The 22,128-nt window shown below is 40.4% G+C and overlaps 1 protein-coding gene and 1 non-coding gene across 7 annotated transcripts in view; both read right to left on the bottom strand.

The window, feature by feature from the left end:
* Positions 1–13,228: 13,228 nt before the first annotated feature.
* On the bottom strand, positions 13,229–13,364 carry LOC114491219. The gene has a single exon (XR_003684024.1). It is a non-coding gene; the product is annotated as a U8 small nucleolar RNA (small nucleolar RNA).
* Positions 13,365–14,978: 1,614 nt separating this feature from the next.
* MYLK (myosin light chain kinase) overlaps positions 14,979–22,128 on the bottom strand; it is a 291,257-nt gene continuing 284,107 nt past the window's right edge. For all 6 annotated transcript variants that reach the window (XM_036018196.1, XM_036018195.1, XM_036018198.1 and 3 more), the window contains 3 exons: positions 20,855–20,984; positions 19,289–19,420; positions 14,979–17,007 (listed from right to left, as the gene is read on the bottom strand). In XM_036018196.1, the coding sequence (XP_035874089.1) occupies positions 16,757–17,007; positions 19,289–19,420; positions 20,855–20,984 (513 nt within the window). In that variant the 3' untranslated portion in view covers positions 14,979–16,756. The remainder of the gene's footprint in view (positions 17,008–19,288; positions 19,421–20,854; positions 20,985–22,128) is intronic.

A 22,128-nucleotide genomic window follows, 5' to 3' on the forward strand; every position in this document is an offset into this window, starting at 1 on the left:
TGAGAGGAGGCGGTGGGAGTGACGAGGGAGGCGGGGCTGAGGGCGCGGGGCGGAGCCAGGGACAGCGCCCACTGCGGCCGCCATCTTGGAGGAGGGCAAAGACACTCCCTGAGCTCCCGCTCCTCGTTTTGCCTCAACAGCCACCGCCATCTTGGGTCAGGGTAATCGCCGCCTCTTTTCCGCTCCCGGTAATAACCGCAGGCGCTACCTTGGATTAGGTTAGTGTTGCCTTTGGCCACCTTTGCCATCCCCGCAGTTTCTGCCAGCTGGGTGCTTCGTCGTCTCTGCCTCGTCTCTCTTCTAGAACCTCCGCCTGCGTGTTGGATGAAGAAAATGATGATTTCGTTCTTATTTTGACTTCTCCAACAGCCTTATCTTCACCTGTATACAGCAATGGAGTAACCTGCCATTTTGGGCCAGGCAACTGACGCCGATTTCGATTCCCATAGAGTCAGAGAATGCCTGGGAATGGCACCTCAAGCAGGTGCGTTCTGCGTTCTGATCCTTAAGCGGCAGCCAGGTTGAAGATTTAGTCTCGGAAGGTGTCTTCCCTGCTTTTTGATTTTAAGCTACCTCGAGTACCGTGGAGAATGTCAGCGAGAAGTGTGCTTTTACCAACCGATTAAAGTCGCCCGTGTGTGGCCTAGGATCCACTGACATCTGTGAGGGCCTGGAGAGTGTGCCAGTGTTTCTTCCAGCCCGAAGCCGCATGGGGTGGTCGTCGCTGAGGCAGGACGTGTCCGAGGCTGTTACGTGGTCGGCTGAGGGCAGGTGTGGAGTGCAAACCTTTACACCCACAGTGCCCCCAAATAGAGAGATGTTGGCTTACGTTAAACACCTGCATGCTGAGAGAAGCCGAGACAGCTTGTGGAAGCTGCCTCAACCAGTTGATCCCACTCTCCACTCACTGCTTTGTCTCAGGGTATTTTTAGTTTGTAAAATTCCCTTACCATCAACTTTCACACACCCAAACATGCCTTTAAAGAAATGACTGCATATGTGGTGGTATAAATTATTTACGCATTCCAGCAAATTCATAGCGTGCCTGGGAGGTCACACTGGGATTCATGGTACTAAATGAAAGAGAAAAGTCCTGGATCTCTTGGAGATTATGTAGAGGGAGCCAGATGAATATATATATATATATATATTAAGTGGTGAAAAGTGATCAGAAATTTACTGCAATAATCCAAGCCATAGTGATAGAGGTTTGGGCCAGAGTGGAGGCGATTCAGGTCATGAAAACGGAATTGAATTCTGGATATATTTTAGAAGTAGAGATGATAAAATTTGTGAATATGTTAGATGTGGAGTGTGAAGTAAAAGAGATATTGTGAGCAACTTGGAAGAACTGAGTTGTACAAGAAGAGATTTTGAAGAAAAATCAAGAATTTTGGTTTTTATGTGTTGAGTTTGAATCTTTATTAGACATCTAAATGGAGGAGTCATGTGGACAATTAGACACAGATTCAGTGAAGAAATACAGAGATAAATTTGAGAGTTATGGGGATAATGGTACTTAGAGCCATAAAACATCTAGAGACTGAGACACAGGAACTAAACAATTGTTAGGTGTCATCCTTTAAGGCCCCACAGATCATGTGGAGATCCTGTTGCCTTATTTTCCTGACTTCTTTAAAGAGCAAGTGAGTGGGCTCAAATTGCAGACAATGACCAGTGGGGGAAATATTGCAAAAGAAATAAAGAAGTGAGTCATTTTACAGAGCAAATAATCACTCATCTGAAAGCTTCTTCAATTCATTTAACTGATTTTTCTTTTCCAGATAACCTAAGAAAGTAGGAGGCAGGAACACATAAAGCTCTCTTAGTTGGAAATCAACTTAAAACTCATTGTATCTTCTTGAAGTCAGTTAAACCCATCTCCAGTCTATTCTCTACAGTAGAGTCATAGTGATCTTTCCTAAATACAAATTTGTTCATGTCTGCTACCTTTCCCCTCCTCACCCCCTTAAAATATTTAAGTGACTTTTAGTGACATTTCAGATAAAGTATATTATGAACACGGACAGTGTGGTGATTGCCAGGAGTGGAGGGTGTAAGAGGGACAAATGGTGATGGAAAAAATAAAATAAAAAATACATTTTAAAAAAGGGAAAATAATTAAAGTAGGCTATAATAATGTGCATGGTCTTACCCTACCAATGTATTTGGTCCCACATCATACCCTAGCCATACTTGCTTTATCTTAGGTGAACAATGTTTCTTTCTGCCACAGGGATTTAGAACATGTTATTCCCTCTGCCCAGAACAACCTTTAGCCCTAATTTTCCCTGAACTTCTGAAATACCATATATTGCCATGTATCATGTGCTCCTGTGCAAAATGTGCACAGGCATTTTAGGCCCAAACTTTCAGGTAAAAAATGATTTTAATTTTTTAATTCAATTACTTATTTATTCACATTTAGATACTTGTTTTTTATATTATAAAGAAATTTTAGCATTTATTTTTGAACATATGAATATCATTGCTTTTTAGAGTTACACTTTTAATGCATAAACAAATAAAAGAACTAAAAACATAGATACGGAATTAGTACTGCCCATGTATAATGCACCATCCTTATTTTTCCCTCAAAAATTTGGGCAAAAAATGCACATTATACATGGCAAAGGCAAATCATTCTCCCTTCTGTGGTCTTTATGTACTTGTTCTCATGATATATACCACAGTAATTTTATGTTTATTCATGTGATTTGTCTCCCCACTAGACTACAAGTTTTATTAGACAGGAATAGTGGTTTTTTCCTGGTGATGGTAGTTTAAGTTGTTTGTGTTTGTTTCCTCCCCAATGCCTGACACACTGCCTGACAATATGACATTGTCTTAATCAATCATGGGTTCTCTAGCAAAGTAATTATTTCAAGACTTAGGACTTCAACAACAGAAGCAGGGCTCATCAGGGTCTGGTGAAGTTGATAGAAGGATGCTGGAGCATAGTGTTTGTCTTTTTGCTGGATTGTTAAATGTAAGAGGATGTGCTCCTAGCTCCATACAACCATCTTCCCCTCTATGTGGAGACAGGTTGTTACTAAAAAGAAACCAAGCAGACAGAAGAGGAAATGTATGTCTTGGAGGCATTGAGTCTTGGTTCCAGTTCCTGATGCTTTTCCTTTAGTTTTGTGGGCTATCTCATTATCCTTGAGCAAGTAAGTCAATACATTCCTTTTGCTTAATCAAGCAGTCCCAGAACAAAAACTGTGTTTCTTTTCCATTCATTATAACAAAAGTCCTGGAAAGTAATCTCATTAGTTTGTGTCACACACATATTACTGAGCCAATTATTGTGGCCAAAGAGGATAAAATATGCTGATTAGCCAGTTCTTTATCATATACCCATAGTTGGAGGAGGGGTGGCTTACCCCAAACTGTATGAATTGTGTTCATATATCCCCTGAATGTAGTTCTTCCCCAAGCGCTGGACTATAAGATACTTGAGGGCAGGTAATGTTAATTCAGCATGTGTTGTTTTTACCTGTTGTAAATTAGTTTTCTTGTGAGAGTGTAGTATAGCAGAAACTCCCCAAAACTGCTGGTGATAAGTTGATGTGTTCACTTTAGAAAACAGTTTGTCATTAACTGAGAAAAGTCAAAGACACACATATCCCATGACTATTATTCTACTGCCAGGTAGATTCCCTTAAAGAACCCGTAAGGTACATGTACCAGAATATTCAAAGCAGTGTTACTCATTATAGCCACATGCTGAATATGACACAGCACCTATCCACAGTAGAATATATAAGTATGCTGACAATGGGATATTTTACAGCAATGCAAATGAACAAATTGCAGCACTTGGTGTTTATGAATATCATAAACACTGAGTGAAAAAAGCAAGACAAAAAGATATACATAGTATGACTCATTCATCAAGTTCAAAATAAGGCTAAGTGAAATTAAATTGTTTAGGGATACATACACAGGGGTTAAAACTATACAGAAACACAAAGAAATAATTACCACAAGAGTCAGGATAATGAGTTCTGGAGTAGAGCTGGCCACCCAGGAGCAGTTGATAAGGAGGCACCTCTCTCCCTCACCTTTTTATCTCCATAGAAAGGGCAGCTTCTGCACAAATGGGGTATGTACAAATAAGATTTCCAGGTTCCTAAATGATGTAGACCAATTCTTGTTTGTTAAATAAAAAAGGAATGTGCTGAAAGGACATTGGATAGCTCACAGAATTGATGGGAGAGATGATGAATGAGGTTTGGAACATAAACAGGAACCATGGGAAATTAGGCAGCCAAAAATAGAGACCAAATCAATACATACGAAGAAACTGGTTAGTATCCAATGGCTTCTGTCATTGGTATGGCTGCCATTGGACATTGGATGAGTCCATTATTGCTTCCTCTACCATCTCTGGAAGGATTCTAAACCATGTGTTTCTCTCTGTTGCTCTCTCCAGAGTCAAGGTCTTAGGTAGGAGCATCTATTTGGAAGGAAGTTCACATGCCCAAATTCTAGAGACAAGGAAAGTGGGAAAGAGGCTATTTGCCCACACTTGAGCTTTGTTATTGAAATTCCCTCCAAATAGAAAATGTATTTAGATACTGAAGGGCCAAAATGAAAATGCCTCTCACAAGGAATATCAAAAATAAATATCTCATCTCCACATGGAGGAGGGAAAAGTAATATGATTAGTTAAGATCTATGAAATTCATTGGGCTATGTTTTTACTGCAGGATAAGAGATTGAGCACAGAATCATTGAATTGAAAGGCATCCAGGCTGGCTCTTCCACCGTTCAAGGCACCATTTTCTCTTTTCTTGTTTCTCCACCTGTGAGTGGGAATGGGAGGGGAATGTAATTCTGATCAGCCCAGTGCTATAGGCCAGGCTCTCTTCAAATAAGGAGTTGATGGAGTGACCTCAATGCCATCTTCCAACTGGCCATTAACAGAGAGCCCTACAAGTGTGTATTCAGGGTACCTGACCAACTATGAAGACAGTTGACACTGGATTCCTATTTGGCTGTGATCTATGTTCACTGTACAAAAACCTGGAGGAAAGGAGAGGTGGATGATAGAATTTAGTCTCTAAGTTCCACTCTAAATTTCCATTTTGCCCATAGACTCTATCAGATTTTTCTTTTGAGAATTTGAACTTAGGGGAAACTGAGACCTGAGTAGATACAGAGAGAAGAGACCCTTTGGAGAGAGAGACTGAGTTATAGGTGCCTTCGTGCTTGATGACATTCTACAAACAGCTTCAGGCCATAGGTCTTCCTGTGAGTGATTAATAAATACACCAATGAAAATCTATCATTTTTAAACAAATGCTAATTAAAATAATGAGATAGGTGCTCTCCTTTTTGCTTATTCAAAATGTCAAAGATTATAATAATTCAGTGGCAGGGGTATAAAGGCATGGATATTCTTAAACTTTCCTACTGAAAGTATAGGCTGATACATTCTCTGGGAGGCAGCTTGGAAATACTAAGTTGGTGAAAAAGCTTGTTTGTTTTTTTTCTGTAAGATGATTCTAGTAGTGCTTAGTTGTCTTTGACTTCATTCAAAGCAATTTTGTTAGATTGTGTTGTGACTACACACTACATATTAGTGTGTAGTTAAAAAAACACCAAAATTGGTGAAACTTTGTATAGCTATTTTAATATTGAAGATAGAAAATGTTGCATATTTTCATATGCAGCATTTCCAGCATATTATGCTGTAGTATTTCAAGAAAGGTAAAAATGCTACTGAAACACACACACACACAAAATATTTGTGCAGTGTATGGAGAAGGTGCTGTGACGGATCCAAGGTTTCAAAAGTGGTTTGCAAAGTGTTGTGTTGGATATTTCTCACTGGATGATGCTCCACAGTCAGGTAGACCAGTTGAAGTTGATAGGGAACAAATCAAGACATTAACTGAAAACAGTCAGCTTTCTACCACGTGAGAGATAGTTGATATACTCAAAATATCCAGATCAATAAAGTTATTGATGAAAATGAAAAATGTGTTTTTTAGTTTATAAAAAAACTAAACAGACTTCTTGGCCAACCCAATATATACCACATTCTTCAAACTATGAATGTCCTTTGACCCAACAATTATACTTCTTGGAATTTACCTTAAAGAATTTAATTAAAAAAATTTGTTACAAAAGCTCATCACAATGTTATTTATATCAAACTATTGGAAACATTCTAAATGTCCAGTAGTACACACAGGTTACATCATGATAAGGCTTAAAATAGGATACTATTCAGACATTAAAATGATTCTGTGGAAACGCCCTTTCAAATGATTCAGCAAAAAGAAGTGTGTGTGTGTGTGTGTGTGTGTGTGTGTGTGTAAGTGGGGGTCAGGATGGCAAAAGCAGCAGCCAGAGCAACATCTTATGTTGGCTTCCAAACCCCACGGTAACATACCAGATGGCATCTGCACATGCAGTGGGGTGCATTATAGCAGAGGGACCCCAAAATTAGGAAGTTTTGATCTTATATATGGCTGCTCATAACTTGCCTGTTCTCCCTTCCAGAGAGAGAAACCTTTATTCTAGGATGTAAGCAAGTCCTCCCAGGAAGAGGAGAGGTCTTTATTATTTCAGGCATCTTCAGGGAGGGATATGTGTCTTAAGATTTACTACTCTGGAATAGCTCTGTAGCGGAGGAAAATCCTTTTTCCTCTATCCTTTAGGTACAGTAGCTGGGGCCCTGCAAATTGAAATGACAAAACACAGATTAATAGGAGAAAAAGTTTTATTTCATGTATATTGTGGGGGAGGGCTCACAGAAATGAAGTGAAAGCCCCAAAGAAGTGGTCATACCTGGAGGCTTATGTATGATTTTAACAAAGAGCAATAAATTTGTCAAGAAATGACAAAGGAAAGGGGTTTTAGGGTTTTGCAGGTAGTAAGTTGTGGGAAGGTAAAAACTAATGGGAGATAAGGGTTGTTTTTAGTAAAGTTTGTGATGTGTGGGTGGCATCTCTGGGCTGAGAAATTTAGAGTCATGCCTGGTGATTGGAACTTGTTCTGTCCTCCCTGGTATGAGAGAGAGGTAGGGAACACATTCGCAGAGGGAAATTTATGTCCTGCTTTTAGGCAAACAGAGGGAGGATAGAGAGCTTCTTCTGCATCTGCTGTTTCTCAATTGCCTTCAGCTTAAAATAGTCCTCACGCCTAAGTGGCATATTTTGGGGCGGCACATTCCGATCCCCTTCAGCTCCTTGTACAAACATTCTCGAATTGGTTGTAAATGCTTTTGATCAGAAGAATCTGAACTGTGTGGAAAAGTGAGATGCTGAGAGTGAATCATCTCCCAGCAGTAATTCTACATGAAGGGTTTAAGGGTACTCATTGAACAATTCTATCATGTTTTCTCTAAGCTTGGAAAAAGTTTTCAGTAAAAGTTGGGGAAATAATAATATAGGGATGCATTAGACATGGAAGTTGTTTAGAATATGTTAAGTAAAAAGTGGTTTATACATGGTGTGTGTAATATTTTTATAACAGGTATGAGTATGTATATCTACAGAGAAAAAAATCCAGAAGGGGTATACCATTATATTATTAGTGTTTATCTTTAGTTGAGTAAGAACATTAGTGTTTTTTAATGTTCATTTTGTTTATATGTATTTTGCTTTTTCTTCCATGAGTGGTTTTGTGAGTAAATTTTTTCTTTAATTTTATCAAAAACTAGAATCCCTTTCTGTCTTCTAATGGGAGTAGGTATCAGTGACTCCCCCCAACCCCCAACATCTTGGATATACTTAAACTGCACTGTGAAGGAGGGAGACAAGAGGGAGAGGAAAGATAAAGAAAGCACAGGGGGAGTAAAGAGAAGAGACCTAGGAGAAGAGACAGATCTGGGGGGATTTTTCAAGTGAAATACTGATCAATATGAACTCCCTTATTTACCTTCCTTACAAAATCAATAAATTCTTTGATGTTTTGGTATGAGTGGCATTTTTGGTGGGGAGCTCAAACAAAAGGAGGGAGACAACAGTAATATGGGTTACATTTTGAGTGTTGCCTGGGATTTTTGAAACTAAAGTGCATTGCCTAACTATATGTAGGACTTAATCATTACCTGGAATGGTAGTTCTCAGCTCTTACAATTATTGTATTGAAGGTGATAACAAGCTTTTATTTATGTGGGTTATAACTATTTGATACTGTCCGTATTTCTAATGTTTAAGAGATCTGGGCATACTAGAGAACAGGTTAATCTGTGATTCCAGTTTAAAGTATAAACTGTGGCACGTTCTCTCTCTCTCCGGAGCAAACCTGTGCCTTTTCCCCTCTCCTCCCTCCAGGCAGGCTCTCTTGGCCTTTCACTTTCTCCCAAGCTCCAAGGACCCTTCTTTTTGCCTCTGTAATTGTTTCCTGAGCCCACGCAGCTCAGCTGGCTCACCTTTTCTACCTCCGCGACTTTATAAACTTTCTCTTATAATTTGAAAAAATAAAAATGGAGTATAAATTGTGTAACTCATTTAGACTTGGGATTCAAAGTTTAACTCTTGCTAAATTTATAAACAGCATTGCATCATTTAAAAGAAATTAAGTCCCATTGTGTTTATACATTTAATTTATTTGTGAGACTTATTTTACTTGAGAAGGTATTTGCTAGGGACTTTTCTTGGAAAGTTTTGTTATAATTGAAGAAATGAAAATGAAATCTGTTTGTTATATTTATGAGGGCAGTTTAAAGTGTTTAAGGGAATTAGAGCAAAAAAAACCATCAAAAATGAATATTATATTTTGGTAGATTTGTAAATCTACCAAATCAGATCTGAAAATTGAATTTAAAACTTTGAGTAGGAACTAGGTTTTAAAATTTGCAACATTGATAGGTAAACTGTTAATTTTAAAAACAGAATAGTTTGTAAATAATCTTTTATGTGCACAAAAATTGCCTCAAAATGCATAAATAGCCTCATTGACAAGTTTATGAGAATCAGACTGTTTTATTGAGAAATTCCTGCATATGTCAGTCATTTCTCTGGGCTGTCTAATTTTCCAAGAAAAAATCCAGTCTCCTGCATGTGCAGAAATAACCTGCAGCAACAGGGCTGGCTTCATGGCTGCATAACTGTGTAGTAACACTCAGAGGGAACTCAATCTTGTTTTCATGCTCTACTGTCACTGCCTTGAAATCTTTAATACTTTTTTAAACAAGGGGCCCACATTTTTATTTGGCACTGGCCCTGCAAATTATAGAGCTGGTCCCACCTGGCAGTCAGACTTCTGGCAGCCACACCATGGGAGATGGCTGGAGTTTCAGGGTTCATTATGTAGCTCCTTTCATCCCCCTGCATCTCTGTGTTTTCTGAGTTTCCTCCCTCCCACCTTCAGTTGTGTCCATTGCCCACCAGACCACAGCCTCTCTAGGCTAACTTTAAAAGATCCCCTTTTCTGCCAGGCTAGGAAGGACTGTCAGAGGCCATATCGGGTGGAGGAGGAGAGGGGGGTGGGTGCGTCTAATTCCCCCACTTTTGCCTTGTTCTGTGGCAGGACTCAGCTTATCTTTTGAGGCTTTCTTCCCTGTGGACACTTGTAAAGTGGACAAAATGAAAACAAACTAATTACCAGTTATTTGACTGCAAATTTTGTCAACAACTCAAGTGTGTCGTATCACTTCTCTCATTCTTTGCCCTTGTGTTTTATGCCTTTTGTTCCTCTAGTTTTATTTTAGTGAGGTTTTGGGAGGCAGGAAATGAGATGCAAGTGTTCAGTCTGCCATGTATGACCATTCATCTCAATTGAGTTTCCATAGAAACAACTAGTCCTTTTTGAGGCACCCCATTTTTGTTGGTTTATGTAATACTTCATTAAATTATATAAGTACAAGTAGAACTAACATAAATAAATTTAAGAACAAACCCAGTTGATACTTGCTCGGTAAATACACAACTCAGTCAGTGGGAACAGAAGTGTGTGGGCATCAGGTTATTTTACATAGGAAATGGAAATTGTGGTTAAGTTTGGTGAGTTGAATTAAATGGAGATTAATGGAATTTCTGCTTTAAATAATTGAATATAAGACATTCACAAAGAGGATGCATTGTTGAAAGTCCAACAATCTGGCTCCTTGAACAACAAATTTAATTTTAAAGATGCTTATCTGTCTTTAAAAACCTCGAACAAGCAAATGTTTGTAGGATCAGGATCTTTTTTGCACTTGGCCATGGATACCACTGATGTGTTCAGATTGATGTCCTAAACTCAGGGACACTTGTCTGTCCTAACTTCTAATTATCCTCTCCTACCTCTATCTTGAGCTCCTAGTTGGCCTTTTGACCTGCTTTGACCTTAAAGGCCTTGGTTTGTATCAGTGAATTGATACCTTACATTCCCTTCTGTCTCCCTGTCATAGGTACCTGGGCCCTCCCCACCCTCTAGCTTTTGGGGGTTTCTTTTTTAAAAGATTTTATTTATTTATTTTTAGACAGAGAGGAAGGGAGGGAGAGAAACATCAATGTGTGGTTGCCTCTTGTGCGCCCCCTATTGGAGACCTGGCCTGCAACCCAGTCATGTGCCCTGACTAGGAGTCAAACTGGCAACCCTTTGGTTCACAGGCCAGCACGCAATCCACTGAGCCACACCAGTGAAGACATTTTGGGGGGGTTCTTAAGGGCAAAACTGACTTGCTGCCTTAGTGGCTTCCTCCTTCACGGGAAGTCAGATTTAAGCTTCTCTGCTCTAATTTAGTTACCCACTCATTTATTCACTTTTCATCTTCCAAACTTCTGATATTTTTCATCTGTCTTCTCCCAAATTTGCCTTTGAAGGGTTTATACCTTTTTGTTTTAAAAAAAGTATTCCCTGAGTCTCCATTTAATAGAGGTTTTAAAGGCAACAGTGTTACTGCTTGTCTTCAGTAGTTCACATTGGACCTTCTCTGTACTATGATAGCTTCCTGTTTTCTAAACTCTTGATCTCCTGGTTCTCTAGAAAATAAGACCCTCCATTTGTAAGCTTTCCAGACAATTTTAAAAAGATATCTATCCAGCCTTTTCCTGAGACTGCATAGCAGAGCCCCATTTGATCTGTGGTTAACATGTAATCAGAAACAATTCAATGTGAATTGACTTTTGTAAATATCAATGAAAAATCAGGAAACTTTTGGGGTAAAGGTTAAGTGTAATTAGTTTAAAGTCCAGCTTACCTGAGAAATTTCCTTTTGATTGGCAAATAAGACTCATAAAGTCAGATGAACTTTTCTCCTTTGGGTATGAAAAAGAGTATTTAGGAGCTGGGAGTTAAAATTTTCCTTAGAGCAAGAGGGCAGTTGTAGTCTTTCCTGAGGCTACAGCAATTTTTTCTTTTTTTTTGTGCAATCACACGGTACTTTCAGTTTTTAAGCTCCTTTATTGGGACATGGGTGGAATTTAAATAATCCTTTTCATCTTTCATTATTTAAAAGTATGTAACTTTTTCACATTTTTGTTTTGTTTCTGCAGAAGTATAATCAGTTCCTTGAAGGCTATTAGAGGATTTTTGACATCTTAGCATCTCTGAGTACCAGAAGAATAAGGGCCTACTATAAGGATGAGGTAGTATGCATGAGCTCATTTACTTTTAATAACAACCTGTGAGGTAGGAACTATTGTTACTGTAATTTTATAGATGAGGAAACTGAGGCACAAGCTATACAGCTCCAGTAAGAGGTACAGAAGGAACTGACTCTACTTGGCTGATTAACCAGGCTAGCTGTATCCGACCCTAGTATCCTGTAGCATTTGCCTTCAGTGAAGATAAAGAGCTTTCTGGCCCTTGGCCAGGTCACTCAGTTGGTTGGAGCATTGTCCCGTACACCAAAAGGTCATGGGTTTGATTCCTGGTCAAGGCACATATCTAGATTTCAGCTTCGATTCTCTGTCCGGGCATGTTCGGGAGGCAATTAATTGATGTTTCTCATATTGATCTCTCTCTCCCTCTCTCCCTTTCTTCCTTCCTTTCTAAAAGTCAATGAGCATATCCTCAGGTGAGGATTAAAAAAAAAGAGCCATGACTGGTGTAGCTCAGTGTGTTGGACATCATCCCACAAACCAAAAGGTCGCAGATTCGACCCCTGGTTGGGGCATGTGCTTGGGTTGTGGGTCAGTCCCTGGTGGGGCGCAGTGCAACTGATTAATTGTTCTCCCACACAACAATGTTTCTCTCTCCCTCTCCCTCCTTCCCCGTCTCTCTACAAGTAAATAAATAAATAAATAAGTAAAACATTTTTTAAAGAGCTTTCTGGAGAGGCAGATCTGGGTCTTCTTGGACCTTACCAAATGGGTTATATGACTGCTTGCTAATAAATGTTTGATGAATTTGGCCTGAGGCTATCTTTCACTGTAATATATCTTTCGCTCCATCTGGAGCAAGGCTGTGGAGAAGCCCTGTGGCTCAACCTATCTCTTGACTATTGGAGGCTAATGTCTGCCCCAAAGAAGCTACTAAACATGAACGATCAAAGTGACTTAGGTTAATTTGTAACCTTTTTCTTCCTTAGTTATTTCCAACTGTAAGAAATCTAGTCCCAGAGAGTCAGATAATGTGAAGATTTATTGCACACCTCTGTGCAGTCACTACTGGGGCTACGGTCTCTGACATGAAGCCCTCCCTGCAATGTGGGACCATTTGGAACACCGGCAAGGCCTATGGGCTAGAATTTCAAATAACCAGCAGGTAGAAATTTAATGTTGTCTCCAAGTACTATAGATCTCCTAGTTATTTCCAATTCTAATAGGAAGGGAGTTATAGTCAAAGCCACTGAAATTAAAATGATTGTAGCTCAAAGGATGGCTAACCCTTCCTTTTGGTTCACTAACTCTGCCCCAGCGACCCTGTATCTCTCCTTCTCTGTATCTGTCCATATGTCCTCATTAGGTGCTCCCCTATCTCAAGTAGATGCAAGTTCCCAACACACAGACGGTTTTTGGCCTAGTTGGTTCTTTCATATCACAAGTGAGCTGGTAATTGCTTGTGAATTGCAGGCCTATTTAGATTTTGTGGTGAGAAGCACAGCACTGGTACTTAATTTAAAAATGTCTTAAGTGAAAAATATACATGAATATAATTAATGAAGATCAATAACCTAAGTATTGAGCCTATATTACCCAGTACAATGATGACACTTTAGACCATACTCCCCAGATTGATTTCACACAAACTTTTAAATTTTGACTTCACAGTAATTTGAAAAGTGATGTGCACAGTAAATTTTGGAAATTTCTCTTTGCTGATGGAACTTTATTTTAAATTTTTTTTTTAGGAGCAACCAGGGTGTTGCAAGTCCTGATTACACAGAGTCATTAAGCAGGAATCATGCAAACTCCAGTCATCCTGTTCCAATCTGCCCTCCAAAAGGAGGAACAGGTAAGGATTATCCCATCCGATGATAGAACAGTGCTGTCTGATAGAACTTTAAAGAAAGTTCTAATCTGTACTGTCCAATAAGGTAGCTACTAGTCACATGTGACTACTGAACACTTGAAATGTGGCTAGTGCAACTGAGGAACTGAATTTTAGATTATATTTATTTTAATTAATTTAGATTTAAATAGCCACTTGTGACTCATGCTCACCATAGTGGTCAGAACAGATCTAGAATCCAGTCACGTCCTTATAGCAGGATAGTCTAGGTTATGCTGCACCCACAAAGAGCTCTAAAATCTTGGTGATTGATAAGAACAAAGGTTTGTTTGTTGCTTGTGTTATGTGCGTATTTGGGGTTGGCTGGGGAGCCAGGTGCATAACACAGACACCTCCACATGCTGGCAGTCATACAGAAAGTGTTGCGCAAGTGCTCTGGCCCAGAGGGGGTGCACATCACTTCTTCTCACAGTTCACTGCCCAGGACTGGCCACACAGCACCACTGAGCCAGGGGACAGGAGTGCCGTCCTAACTGTGCCAGGGGCTAAGAGCCTCAGTAATGTCTGCTGCAGACATGAGCCTCCCTCTTAAAATCCAGAAAGGAGTTCCCAAGGGGTAAGGAAAGTACTCTTACTTGCATTTTCTTGAAAAGTGGAGAATTGAGTTTCTTTAGAATTCAATTATCCTTCACCTTCTGGATACTCATTGCACAGATTAATTAAAAGCAGGTAAAATATGAAAAGTAAAACTCAAACATTTTGATAAAAAGAAAAAAAGACTAAAAATTAACTTATAGCTGGTAACAGTCAGCATGTTTTTTTAGTTACACATAGAAATATCATTTAATATGAAGCTCTGCAATGTAAGGAACAATCAATGGGTTGTTCTTTATATGTTTGGGATGAAAATGGAACAGAAGAAAATGTATCTGTTATTTTTCCTGGTACAGAATATATATGGTACATTTTTCACTAGCCAGGAATAAAAGGTCCTTTTCTTTAAAAATAATGACTCACTAAGAACAATTTCAGATTGTGGTTGCATTAAAAAATGAAAAGCTTTAAATATTTATTAACTGGGCAAATTAATTACCAGTATATAGGCCAACATTTGATGACATGCCTTGATTCTTTCTAGAATGTCTACAATATCATTTGGACCTCCAGACATGGGGGAGTGACCAACTGATATCTGATAACAGACTTCCTAAAAAGCAGGAACAACAGTTTCCTGATAACAAATGCTCCAATGTTAAGACATAAAAAGAGAGCACTTGGCTGAGAATAAGAAATGGCACCAAAGTTACACCTGCAAACCAAGCCCTGGTAAATATTATTAGCGATGACAATTTTGTCACATGCTGAAAATGCCATATAGATTTTAGCATTATGAGCATACTATAGATATCTAGAATGCAATTGAACCAAACTGATGCTCGAGAGAAATTTTGAACTAAGTGTGCGAATCAGGCTACTGAGCATAAGCAAGAACTACCTTAGTCACCCTGCTCCTTAGTGAAATGCAACCATGTAAGCCATGCAGGCAGCACAGTATTTGTTTTCAGTCTGCAGGGTCTGTCTGGGTGGCCTACAGCTGGGGATGTGGAAGAACAAGAAAGCTGCAAAGACTGAACAAAACACATGCACTGTGGTATCCTTTATTTAAAAATTGTGGGCTAACTACAGTTGTAGTGTTCTCATTTACCATTCTGATGGCATAATGAACTGGGAGAACATTAACACAATTCCAAGAAGGCATCAAAAACCTGTAAACAAACGTACACACCGCACATGCACACATACAGATAACACACACACACAAAGATTATAGTCTACACACAATTAAAAGTGATGAAGAAAAGCTCTGAATGCTCTAAATCAAATTAAAAAACCCTTTGTCATAATAAACTGTGGTAATACTGTGGCTATTATGAAAAATACTGTAACTGTTTAAAAAGCAAAAAAAAAAAAATCCTGGCAATTTGAAACTAGCAGCAAAAAGCAGATAAGATAGAATGGAAGATAACATAAGGCTAAGTAATATCAAAATTCTAATGTTGATACTGTGTATGATTGCACTGAAGTAATTTAAAATTGGTTGTTGAGGAACTATTCAAAGTCCCTTGAAATACTAAATCACTGTACTTTATAAACAGTGGAAAAGAATAAAGTATTTGGAATGTTACACACACACGCAGAGGAAATGTATTAGGCATATCAGTTTATGGTTTTTGTTTAAGACTCTCATAAAATTTTATAAAGAAAAATTTAAGTGCCAATGTAGTGAAAGAAAGTTAAAAATTCCTAAAGATGCAAGTCTGAGTGCATTTATCAGTCCTAAGAACATATTTCAAGGTCTGGGGCAAGGCATGATGACGCACATTCAAGAAAAAAACCATCGTGGAGCCCACAAGGTAGGCAGAGTTCTCTGGAGAGGGTTCAGAATGAAGGTGTATTAAACTCAGACTATCCTGAAGGAGACTCCAAAGTATGCAGAGTTCTACAGCTCTTCATCAGTTGAAATTTGTTTCATAGTGGCCAATAAATAACTAAAACTAACTTTTCGGCAAACTGGTTTTTCATACAAACACAAAAATCTTTATCATACATGCACAGCTGATATTCTATAACAGCACAAATATGAATTCTGGTTTCAGAAGAAAAGCACAGAGCAAGGATTTTTTCCCCCTATTGGTTCTTATAAAAATTTCTGAAACAGCTAGACATCTGCCAAGAGGGGATAAGTGTAGATCTCCTACTGATTTGGGACGGAAGGAGGCTTTGCTTTCTTAAGGAAGCCAGCCATCCATGAGCAGGGGACCTGCCTTCAGGATCTAAGTGTAATGTCCTTAAACTCATGCCAAGTTCAGTCCAGAAAAACTGGCAGGTAGGAGGGGGTGAGGGGCAGGAATGAAAATCTGAATGTCTACAGTATACTTTGGTATAAAAGGTGCTTCGTAAGTTAAAATGGTCCGACTGCTTCTGGAGAGGGCCCGGTTCTCTGGAGCCGGGAGCCTGGAGCCGGAGAGAGCCCGGAGACGGAGAGAGCCCACCATCTGCAGGGGCCTTGAGCTGAGCTGTGGCTGCAGGGCCTTACTTTTCATGAGTGCTTTCAGCTGGGAAATTTGTGACTTTGACCAGAAAAATATTTCTTTTGGTTGCTTTCTCTCTAAAATCAACTGGTTGGGCAAATTACTGTGATTCCCAAAATAAAATCTAGTTGTAGGTGCCAGCTAATTGAAATTAATGCCCTTCAATAATGCTGCTAGGTATGAATTGCTATTGCTGAAGAAAGACCCCCACACGACCTAACTAGGTAATCAATCACACTAGGTGCTTTTACTCTCTTGGGTTTTTTGAGCTTTAGAGAAATAGTCTTTGTAATATGACTTAGAAACTGCTTGTCTCTGGCTTTGTTTCACTCTTCCTCTTCTTCCTCTTCCCCTTCCCCTTCTCCTTCCTCCATGGTTTCCACAATGAGTTCCGCTGTGCAGGTGGCTTCTCCAAGACTGTTGACAGCCTTGCAGGTGTACTTGGCATCGTCATCCCCACACACATCGCTAATGATTAAAGAACAGTTTCCATCCTCATCGTAGTCTATCTGGAAGTGGCGGGACTCCCTGATGGACTGGTCGTCTTTGAACCAGACAACCTCGGGGTCTGGGTATCCTGCATCACAGGAGGGAACACAAGTAGCAGAAACTATCATTCAAACTTTCTTATCAATGCATTTAAGGAACTCCCAAGCTACCTCTATTGATTAATGAAGTAAAGGAAAAAAATCTGTGATGTTCCTGTTCAGCAGCTGTTTGATACTTACATCTGAATGGGGCATGCACTGTGGGTACTGATATGTGGAACTCCTCAGGAGGTGTTCTGCAGTCGTCTCCTTTCCCACCCACGTGGGGTCGCCCCACCTCCCACGTTCAGGCAGGCACAGAGTACTGCCTCCAACGCTGCCCCAGAGCCAGCCACATGCCTACTGCCAAATATGCTCTGGGATGAAATGAAACTTTTTTATCTTGTACAAAAGTTGAACTTCAATAAATTTAAATAAAAAGTGAGGTTCAGGACAAATGGGCACAAGGGATCTTTTCGGGATGATGGAAATGTGCTGAAATTTGATTGTGGTGATGATTGCACATTTCTGTAAATTTACTAAAAATAATTGAATTGTACACTTAAAATGTGTGAACTATGTGGTATGTAAATTATAAGTCAAAGCTGATAGCAGGTCTATAAAACCTAAGTTAGAAGAGGTGGTAATATTGCTAAGAAAAAGTAAACAGTATTTGTCTGAGTCTGATTCAAAGAGATAATCTGCCTATAAATGACTGGAAGTGGACCACATAGATTAGCCTCATTTTATGAATTAATCATGTTTCTGCAAAATTCAGCATTAAAAAATACATAAACATACTTTTAAAATATATAATAATTCTAACTGACTTGTTCTTAAATTTTGGAGAAGTATTTTTGCAGGAAAAAATTATAGCCTCAACCAGGATAAAAGTTACATATAAGAATTTAAGAATTCTAACATTCTTTTTGGGTAGAATTTTGTTTCAATCAAAACAGCATCCTTATGCTTTAATCTTTCCTCAGTGCTTTAGTTGAAGTTATGCAAATACCAAATAAATAATCCCAAAGAGCTAAATACAAAGATGACAATCATTATGTTATAATAACATTTTTTAAAACAGAAAAAGGGAAAAGCAAAGAACTTCAGAAAACCCAAAGATAACAGTGGTGGTGTGAGTTACAGGCAGTGGCCGGAAAGCTTTTGGCAGAAGGCCCGATCTGAGCCCTTCCACACTAGCAAAGGCAGCACACCACATTGTAAAAAACTGAATGAAAAGAAAGGAAGATTATAGTGGGCAAGACATTTACAAGGCATTTTGATAATATAATGACACAGGTGAAAAATTGTTGTTTCATTCCTAACTTTGGGTTTACCCAAAAAGCATTATCTAATCATATTGCTGGAGAATCTTACCAGGTGGGAGGCATGGTTTGTTCTGACTGTGTCCTGGGCTATGCAGTCTTGAGAAAGTTACTTAATGAGCATCTGTGTTTTATTTGGTCAGACTGAGATGGGAGATGACCCTCCACTCTGGTTGGCACACGATACTCACAGACTTGAAGTCTATCTTACTGTGCCCTTTATCTCTCTAGAATGTTGCAGTCTGTGGAAACTGAAATGCTTTATGTCACCAACATTGCTGATTTCTCATGTGCTGTGCTAAGATCCCTTAAGGTCCCTTGATTCAATGGCCACGTTCTCCTGGCCAGCTGAGCAGCGTGAGGAAGGCGGCACAGGTGCCCGGGTCCCAGCTTCCCTCAGTTTGAAGTCACACTGCATGCTCTCTGCACTTAGCAGTCCCACAGTGTTTCCCTCGACTCCATGACATTTTTAAAGAACTTAAAAAGTTTCTCTTTTCACATACATCATCTAAGAGTCCCAAGAGTCACTCAGGACATTAGACATCATCTTACAGGTGAGGGCCTAAGGCTCAGAAGCATTAGATCACTGCCTGAGGTCACACAGCCCGCAGAGGAACAGCAAGGCCATTACGCCAGGTCCTATGCTCTGGCCAGCCTCCCTGGGAGAGCCTCTCATGGGCACATGCTCCCTGAAAACTTAAAACTTCATTTCATTAAGCACATTCTATAGTCAAATACTATTGTCCATGACAAACCACTTTTAATTTGGGTCTTGTAGCTGATGTAAGTGAAACATTAAATGCACCCCTGGGGATGTCACTGAATGGCACTAACCTTCAGAAGGAGGAGTGGGGACATTGGGCCAACTCCTGCTGACCCAGTTTCCCTCATAGCCTGGCTGGTCCTAATTGCTCCCAGAACCGACACCTTGCTCAGGGCACACAGTTGGGGCCCAGCAGCCAGCCAAACCCCTTTTGTGATTAAGGGAAGAGCAGTTTCAACTTACCTTCAATCTTGCAGTCAAATCTAGCAGCGCTTCCCTCCACAACTTCTAAATCACGAATTGTCTTGGAGAAATAGGGTTTCACGTGGGGCTTTTCCTCAGCAACAGCCTCCAGGAAAGCTTGGGAGACATCTCCTAGAAGACAGGGGAGAAGATGTGTTCATTTCTGCATTCCTTGTTCTTTCCTCTTCCCTAGTTTTAAAAAGCTGACTTAAATTTTTTTTAAAAAAAGTAGCTCTAATTTAGCAAATAATGCATCTTAGAGGACTGAGTCATCAGCACACCGTGCCCCTGGGGACAGGCTGGCCTGATGCCGAACAGTTTTGGCAGAAGAGAAAACTGTGCCCAAACTGGGGACATGCTTGGACTCCCCCCTTCCCTTATGCTGACACATTGAAAAAAAGAAATAATCTTCAAAAATGATTTTTGGCTGCATTTCATGCTGTTTCAGGATTCAGTTGAGGGTATCTAAGAAGGACGGAACCACACCAGCCTTCCTCATCTCCGTGCCCCTTTGCCCTCGCCCTGTAGCCGCAGGCTCTTCCCTGCTCCTTAGCAAGGAGGAGCGAGGTCCTAGAGGCGTCTTTGACCCGCCAGTGGTCCTAGTCGCCTTGCTCACACTGCTTTCACAGCGTATGACAGCCAACAGGGATGTGGGGTTGGTCCAGGGAAAAGCCGGGACTTGGAGGGGCTCCTACATCCTCTCTCTCCCCTTCAGGCTATTTGTGGGTCATCTGGGAATGGCAGGAATGGATCTGGAGGGACAAGACTGACGTGCTGCAGATTCTATCCCTGCCACATCAGAGCACGTGGCCTCACCAATGACACTGCCTTTGTGCCAAAAGGGATCTTGACTCAGCTTCTCATCTTTGGACACCAGGCAGCAGGGGTGGAGGGGTGTCTCTGGCCTAACAAGACACCTCAGAAAGATAAGGGCCAGACCCTGCATGCCTCTGATGCAGGGAGAGGCAGCGGCGTTTACTGAGGAGATGGACAGGGCAGCATCGCAAAGCCAGTGGGAGAGCAAGTAGCCCCACTGGTCTCCAGAAGAAGTCCTTCCAGTCACAGCCCACCCAGCTCAGATGACAGGTTTCAGCATCATAAAAAATGCCAAATGAATATGGACTGTATGAGTTAATTTTGTTTAAAAGGAAAACACAGAGACTAAAAAACAGGATACTTTTTAGAAGTATACTACTATATATAATTTAAGTTTTATGGTTGCCTGTTAGTTTATAACTTTTGTAATGAGGAAGAAGGAAGCTTTTAATAAAGCCTTTGCTAATTCTTATGTAAAATATAGGGAAAAGAATAGTGGAGGTCATCTAGTTCTCTTAGGCGAATAATTACTTTCCCTCTGAAAATAGTTAAACCTAAGTTAAAACAATTAAAGACCATTTAATTGTCAGAACAACCTAAACGTATTTCTGAATTTAATCCTTGTACATTATATTATCGAAAAACAGCACCCTCCCCCCCTCAAAAAAAACCTCCTCAAAACGCCCCTCCTTCCCCCAGCCCTTCCTTTCTCACCAGCTGGTTGGAGAAAATCTTCCTGTATTGTCTTACCTTCTGATTCTAGTTTTTCTGCATTGAGAGGGCTGGTTGGTGACCCTGTTGAGGACTTCCTGCCACTGAGCCCTGAGATCATTGCCATAGAGGACAGTCTTCCGATGGCTCTCACAGCATTGCCTGTTTTCTGGAAAAGAGACACTGGGATTGGATTCGGGCAGTGTCCCTGGTTCCTGCTGGGCAGTAGGGCGCAGGGAGAAGAGCCCGGGCCAGGAGAAGCAGCTCTCTGTGGAACGAGGGCCTCCCAAGTACCAAGGTTCTGCCAGAGAAGTGAGCCCAGCCTCGCTCTGCTCAGCACTATCAGTGTGTCAGAAGATGTTCGGAGAATGGAATGGGGCCTGGAACTGATGTGTGCGTTAATGTGACTAAACAAGGTCAACATGAGACAAAAACCCTTTTCATACTGTGCTTCAACTCCCATAAAAGGGATAGTTTATATAAAGCAACTGCAGGCTGAGACAGCTCCAAAGACTTATTGCTGGCAGGGCCCAGTGGTGCTGTTTCTCGTAAAACAATGCTAGTGATAGGATTTTAATTGGTCAAGAAAACAGTTACTACGGATCCCACAGGTCCTCATACAAGGAGGGGGAGACATACTATTGAACTTGTGCAAGTCGTTTAACCTCTCTGGGCTTCAGTTTTCTTCTCTGCATAAGGAGGGGGTTGGACAAGACCTCCAAGGTCTCATTTAGTTCTGTTTATGATTCAGATACTTAAGAGATTTTGAGAAGCAGTCTGGCTGGCCCCCCTACAAGTCTATGAATGCACAGTCAAGTTTTGAAGGGGTGTTCTTTCCCCATGCCCACCCAGGCATCAGAAAGAAGCACCCGAAGAAATGCAAAGCAATGGCATTTTGGTTTTCTGAGTCGAGGCACTTGGGAGTGGACAGGATTTCTGCTGAAAAGGAAGCCAGAACTTTAGATGACAATTTCTTTGCAGTGTGAAAATTCTACCAAGCAGAGGATTTAGGTCAAGAAATCCCCAATAATATATAATGTGCTTACATTTCACACTTTTAATTAAAGATTCTCACCCCTTTTCTAAGGTCAGTGGAATGACTAAGATAAGAAACTAAAGCATAATCAACTCCTCCCACCGCTGCACCCAAAGCATCTTCAGGCTCCTGGGTGAGGTGCATCCAGAGCACATGTCACCATAGACTGGCTGCTAAGCGAGTAAGGACACCGGCAAATGGCTTACACTCACCCACTGGACTCAAACTGTGCCAAAGCTATTTCCCTCCTGAATTAACATCATACAACCAAGTGTTG

This window comes from Phyllostomus discolor, chromosome 2, assembly GCF_004126475.2.
Source record: "Phyllostomus discolor isolate MPI-MPIP mPhyDis1 chromosome 2, mPhyDis1.pri.v3, whole genome shotgun sequence".
NCBI lineage: Eukaryota > Metazoa > Chordata > Mammalia > Chiroptera > Phyllostomidae > Phyllostomus > Phyllostomus discolor.